This window comes from Pygoscelis adeliae, unplaced genomic scaffold (assembly GCF_000699105.1).
Source record: "Pygoscelis adeliae isolate BGI_AS28 unplaced genomic scaffold, ASM69910v1 Scaffold483, whole genome shotgun sequence".
Lineage (NCBI taxonomy): Eukaryota > Metazoa > Chordata > Aves > Sphenisciformes > Spheniscidae > Pygoscelis > Pygoscelis adeliae.
Window position 1 is genome coordinate 1,185,665 of NW_008824379.1, and position 6,578 is coordinate 1,192,242.

At 55.2% G+C, this 6,578-nt stretch overlaps 1 protein-coding gene across 1 annotated transcript in view; it reads right to left on the reverse strand.

The window, feature by feature from the left end:
• Nucleotides 1-2,388, reverse strand: part of NOS1 (nitric oxide synthase 1 (neuronal)) — a 39,570-nt gene extending 37,182 nt beyond the window's left edge. Inside the window, exon 1 of the mRNA XM_009320209.1 lies at nt 1,661-2,388. Coding sequence (XP_009318484.1) covers nt 1,661-2,388 — 728 coding nt within the window. The remainder of the gene's footprint in view (nt 1-1,660) is intronic.
• Nucleotides 2,389-6,578: the final 4,190 nt, after the last annotated feature.

A 6,578-nucleotide genomic window follows, 5' to 3' on the forward strand; every position in this document is an offset into this window, starting at 1 on the left:
TCTTCCCCAGGTCTGCCACTCACCGCAGGTGCCGAGCTGAGCTGATTTTTTTTCCTCTGACTCAGTGTGACCACCCTAATGGGCTTTGAGTAACCGTGTCCTCCGCAGAAAAAATGCACAATTTGGGAGAGAGCAGAAATGATGGCGCAAAACCAACCAAAAATAAAAAAAAAAGAAGATGGAAAACACACGGCGTGGGTGTTGGCTTGTGATGGGAGGGATCAGGAGCTCAGCCTGGGCTCTGCCACCGAGCCGGGCAGGGAACCCACTGCAGGGATCCCACTCCTCCGCAGCCAACAGCTCTGCCTTTCATCTCTCATTGTTTCTGACAATAAAAATAAATACCATTTTTTTCCCCCTCCCTAAGGAAGCAGGTGCAGCAAGGGAACTTAAAGTTACAAACCCCTCTGTCACTGAACCAGCTTCAGCGAACCATCCTGAAAAAGCCTCCTGGCTTTTACAGCCAGTCAATAACCGAGAGCAGCCACAACCTGCTGCGGCACTTGGCACTGCTAAAACATGTTCGGGGACTTGGGGAAAGGCAACAGGACAAGGCAACATATCATTGCTAATAAATAGCCAGGAGGTGAGAGAGCTGGTACAAAAAAAAAAAAAAAATAAATAGCTACCAATAACGTTTTGCAAAGCGTGAAGGACCACAGGGAGCTGCTTCGGCTCCGGAGTGATGATCTACATCTCAGGGAAATGCCAAGGAAGATCAGGAGGGCAACAGTGCACACATTGCCCCTTGCAGAAGCAGCTATCAGAAATGAAGCCGTTCCACCCGCATGATGGGACTTCACCCTCCTCAAGAGGTCATGGGGCAAGCATATGTCCCCACCCTTGTTATACATGCATATGCATATTGAAATAATTAGCTCGATCTAGAAAGAGCAGAGGGGATGAACAGGCAGCTTCGCTGTTGCATTTCAACAAGGGGTGGCTATTTCTGAGCTCTCAACGGGAAACATTTCCCCCCTTCCCAGAAGACGGGAGCACCCAAGGCAGGTCCCACTGCCCCTTGCACAGAGGTCCCCCTGGCTTCAGCTGGAACCAGACCGGGGCTCCCCTTCCCCCTCCCCAAAACCAGAGCCTGACTGCCAAAAGCACAGAAGGTTTTGAAACTCATTTCTCCCGGGAAGCATCGTAGTCTGCCAGTCTGACCTTCCTTCTCCCTCTCCGGCAGTTAATCAATAGCAGATTTCAAGGGGAGAGCTCCAAAACAGAATAGCAAGGACAGACAATACCATAAATCTGATTTGGCAGGTGGGGAAACTGAGGCACGGGATTTTGTTTAAAACTTAAAACAAATGAGATAGATTGAGAACACGGAACAGAAACAAATCCCAGCCTAGCCCACGATCCACCACATCGCACAGCTCAGCTTTCCACAAGACATTACTCCTGCTGTCTCCCTGACTTCCCACGCTTACGTCTTTCTCCCTTTCTTCCACCATCTACCCCCAATTTTTCATTCCTTTTATCTCCCCCTCATCAACCACTTCCCCCTTTTTTTGCACCCTTTCCTCTCCATCTCCATCCTGCTGTGTCAGACAGCAGCCGTTTCTGGAGAGGTGCCCACCGACACCTAAACCAGCCGTGTTGGGTAGCCAAAAGCAGCACATTTCACCAAATGTAAAAAATGTATTTAGGGACCTACCAGTCCACCTGGACTTCTATATCTCTTGTCTCTACCTTGGAGGGTGCATCTCCATCGCTGTCCTTACTGCTGCTCTTCAGGAGATCCAGGACTGGCTCGATTTCTTTGAGCAGTTCATTGTCTTCCACACCGCCGTTGAGGCAAGGGTGACCACAAGCACCCTCCTTCCCCTTCCCAGCGTCCTGCCCTTTGCTGCCGGTAACGACGCCGTTAACGTGGACCATCGGCTCCACCTCCCGCCTGATCTCTCTTGTCCACAGGGAGCCCATGGTGCGGTCGGCTGCTGGCAGCGGCTGCTCTTTGCTGTGCAGGCTTGGGTTGGACAAGTCAACCACCTTCGGAGTCGGGCAGAGGGGTCTGGTGACACGGATGGTTTTCGGCGTCCCGTCGCCTGCAAAAGTGGTCTCCAGGTGAGTGGTGAAGCCCTCAGGGCCCCGCAGGATGAGGACCACGTAGGTCTCGGAGGCGATATTTCTCAGTATCTCCAGCGCAGTCTCATAGCTCATGTCCACCAGGGGCCTGCCATTGACAGCTAAAATGATGTCCCCAGCCTGAATGAGGCCACTCTGCTCCGCAGCCCCTCCCCGGATCAGGTCTGAGATGATGACGGGCGGCTTGCTGACGCGCTCCTTCACCAGGAAGCCGAGGCCGCCCACCTTGCGCTTGAAGAGCCTCACCGAGATGACGTTGGGCTGTATCTGCTGCACGCTGAACACATTCTCTTCCATGGCAGCCCCCCTCTTCGAGCCTGCAGACCAGGACCTCAACAGCCGCTGAGCACGGAAAAATTCACTGTCTGAGATGCTTATCCACGCCGGGGCAGGGAAGGGACAACTCTTTGGCTTTTAAGCAACTGGCCTCACTGCAAAACTCCTCTGGGCTTTGGCTGCAGGCTGGCTTTCTGCAGCATACTCGCTGCCGCCTCTCTCCCAAAGCGACGTCCTGGGGAAAGCAGGGTGTATCACTGGTGGAAAGCAAGGCTAGGGGCAGGGCAAGCAGGGCAGGCAGGGCAGGCAGGGCTGGGCATTTAGTGGCCGAGCAGGGGCTGGAGGGGGCAACATGCCAGCTTCCAAGTAAGCCTCTGATCCTGTGCTGGGCAGAGGCGGGGAGGCAGCCCGCTCACTTCACCGACATCCCTGCAAACGGTCCACGAGGTTCTTTATCTAGAAAGGAGAAAAAAACAACAAAGGAGAAAGAAAAGTGAGATAGGGCAGGCATAAGTGCAGGCTCAGCACAGGGCTCGGCACGCCACAGACACCCACATGCATCAGCCCGTCCCCACAGATGTCATCCCCCGGGCTGCGTTTGGGAGACAGGCTGCAGTTTCCCATCGCTCTGGGCTTTGTTTCCTCCGCTCCCCCTGCGAAAATTGACACCATCTGTTCAGCGGGGGCCGGGAGAGCGCGGGGGGGAGCGGGGGAGCCCTGGGAGGGGGCTGCTGGGCAGCCTTGCTCGGACCTTCCCCGCTTTGCCCATGGGTCGCAAGCAAAATCCGTGCAAGTCTGGCAAATGGGTAGAGCCGCATGGAGCTCAGCGGTGATTTCTGCTGGCTGAGGATCTTGTCTCCATGTGTTTTCCAGAACATCCAACAACCTGATGGTTGTGATGGATCGGGGTGACCAGACAGGGGACATATGTCCCTGCCCAGGATGAAACCTGTTCCATAGGTGCTGGCACACCGAGACCGTTTCGATGCTTCAGGAGGAAGAGTAGTGGCCACAAGCAAAACAAGGCAGTAGAAGAGGACATTCAGCTTCCCTTACCCTGAGTTACAGCAAAGCACTTACAATGGCAAGTGCTTCTAAGTCTGGCTACAGGGATCACAGCCTCAGCCTGGCTCAGCTCCTCCTCTCCCCATATTTCAACCCTGGCACGGGGATATAGGAGGCAAAGCTAGCACTCCCCCGTGCCCAGCCCTGCCATCCAGTTCTGAACAGTTCCCAAACAAACTGCTTTAGCTGATGGAAAACCATCTAGAGGAGAACATGCAATGAGTTTACCCATCTCTCGGGGGAACCTCATGCAGCTGGGCATGACTTTCTACAGCCCCCGCGTGGCTTGGGGAGCCATGTCTCATCGACTCCTGATGGGACCCCGGTTCTTACATGCCTACGCTTGCATTCGATAACTTCAGCTCCCAAATCCTCCCCACGTTCCCCTCCCATTTCTTACATGCTCTGGAGAACATTTGTCTCTGTGACTGTGCCCTGACATTTAGCAGCAAGCTGAAATGCAGATGCCTTCTTTTTTAAATCTGAATTCTGGGGAGAGAACAGAGGGCACTAGATCTGCAGGCTGGAGGCACTGACGTGCCAAGGAAAACACTCCCCTGTCTCCCAGAGGCAGCACAATCAGGGCAGCATTTGCACCTTCAGACACCCAACACCGAGCCCCCCTCTGCCAGGAGCTCCCTCCAGCACCCAGATGGGAAAAAACAAGGATCTGAGGAGCAGGGCAGTGACACCAGCCCCGGCATTAGCTCACTTGAGCATTTTAATCCTCATGTGACGAAGGCTGCTGACCCCAGACTGGCTCTTTATAGGTGAGTAAAGAATAAAGCAATTAGAGTCCGATAACCTGAGCTGATGGATTTAACCCCTGTTGCCCTTCTCCTGCTATTATTCAGCCCTGCAGGGCGGTAGCAGCACACAAAGGGTTAAATGCCACCTGAGTAGGTCGGTGGTGAGTCACCTCCTCAAGGGCTAATCAGCCGGGGTGACACAAGCCCTAATTGCTGGGTGACTTCCCGCAAGTGGCCCTGGCCAGAGGTCACTGGCGCAGGACCTCCGCCAGCCATGATGGCCTGTGCCACCACGTAGGGCTCAGGGCAGCAGAGCAGGACAGCTCCTCCAGATCCTCAGGCCACCTGGGGAGGGAAGGTCACATATTTGGAAAGGAAGGAGGGAGGCAGAGATCTGCTTGGACAGGAAAGCTCCTGTCCCTCTCCCTTTCCAGCCCCTCCATCCCTTCCCCAGCCAGAGCCTGCTTTCACCGGCAGCGCTGGACACAGTGGCACAGGCGGGACCCCAGCCAAGTCTTCCCCTTCTTTTGCAGGCGAGAGCCCGCGGGCTCTTCAGTGCCAGTGCCAAACCACAGGATCAGCTTCCTTCTCCCTGCCCAGGGTCTGTCTTTTCCTCGCCCCGCTCCCAGCAGCCCACCAGCACAGTCCCTGCAACCCCCAGCCCCTCCACTGGTCCCCCCTGCCAACGAGGCCACCATCACCCTGACGTCCAGTCACAAGCCACCAAGTCACACAGGACTCATTTCTAATGTATTAGCTGACGCAGTAAGGACGAACGAGGCTTTGAAAGCAGTGCAAGTACCACGCGAGCGCGGGACTGTCAGCTTCCCTTCAAGGGGACAGCCCTGTTATTTGCTCTGGATTAGTCACTGGCTACGTGGCGCTCATGAACTCCTCGCAGTCGGTGAAGTCTGTGTTCGCATCGTGCCCATCTCAGCGGGGCCAGGGCCGTCTCGGGGACTGCCCGGCACGGGCCCCTGTCACCGCCGGGCATCCCCAGCAGCTCCTGCGGGCAGATGCTCAACAGCCGGAGGAGATGATGCCTTTCAGCCCGGCTCGACCCCTTACTGCAGCGCTTGCAGGGGAGCGGGGCGATGAGCTCACTGGAAAGGACCCTCATCCGCCCTAAAGAGCTGAGAAACCCCAAAGTGTTTGCAGTCCCTCACTCTTCTCCCACCAGGCCAACTTCCAGTTCTTCCCTCCAAAAAGCTTATAGCAAAGCTTATAATTTGTTACGTATATGCAGCTCCAGCCTGCAAGATCCCGGGGAAAAACATTATTGCTGGGTTCACATCGCTCCCCATCCCCCAAACCCGCCGGCACCTCAGCATTCCTTACAAGAGGGAAGAGAAGAAAAAGGTAGATTCTAGGCAATACCTAAGCACCCAGCCAGGGATTTCTCCAAGATGGGGGTGAGGACCAACATGTCCCCTACAGAGAAGAGGGTGACTCGCTCCCGGACCTTGCACGCTCTCGCCCAGGGGTGATCAGCGGCTGGTATCTCCCCTGCCTCAGCTGCGGGCTCTGCAGCAGCAGCTGGGGACTGGCTGGAAGACAGGGAATGACATTTACCTGTTTAGGATTTCCACCACCACCCCCCCCTCAAACTCAAGCCTTTTCTTTCCTATTTCTCAGCTGCTCCCAGTAAGGAAGGTCAGAAAAAAGCCAGAAGCAGAGGGGCAGGCAAGGAGATTGAGGGCAACCTGTCTCTAAGCCCCTGACCCTTCTGCTTCTTTGGAGAAGAGTTGGACAAGCATTTTCATAGAATCATAGAATCATTTAGGTTGGAAAATGACCTTAAGATCATTGAGCCCAACCGTTTTCCAGCTGCAAAACCTTGCACAAACTCAGGCTGAAGATGGGAGGGACAGGGAGATGTTCAGGGCATGAGAAGGCGGCAGGAGACACCTGGGATCGCAGGGAAGACTTCCCCAGGCACCCAGCATGGGTCAGGGCTTCCCCCACACCGAGCTCCCAGGGTGTCCTGGGACATCTGCAGGTCTGTTCCCAGAGGGGACACGTTTTGGATGAAACCTGAAGCATTCAACCCTGTGCGACGCGATGGGGAGACGCCGGCCGTTTGCAGCACAGGTGGCTCAGCTCTGCCGAGTTCAGTTCTCCCTACGAGCATCGTTGAGTCTGATTTATGAACCCAAGAGCAGTAGTACGTTTGCCAGGTCGTACTGGAGGTGTCACATCTAACTCCTTAAAACCAGTGAGAGCAGCGCAGCAAGCAGGGTTTCGCTGGGGTGAGCGCTACTCAGGTGGAAACACTTATTTCACCCCTGAAAGACAGCCAGGAGATGGCCGATGCCATGGGCAAAGCCGGGCTCATCTCCCTGCCAAGGCATCCCGCTTGAATAAACATCCACGGACGGTGCCGTCCCACTCCCTGCC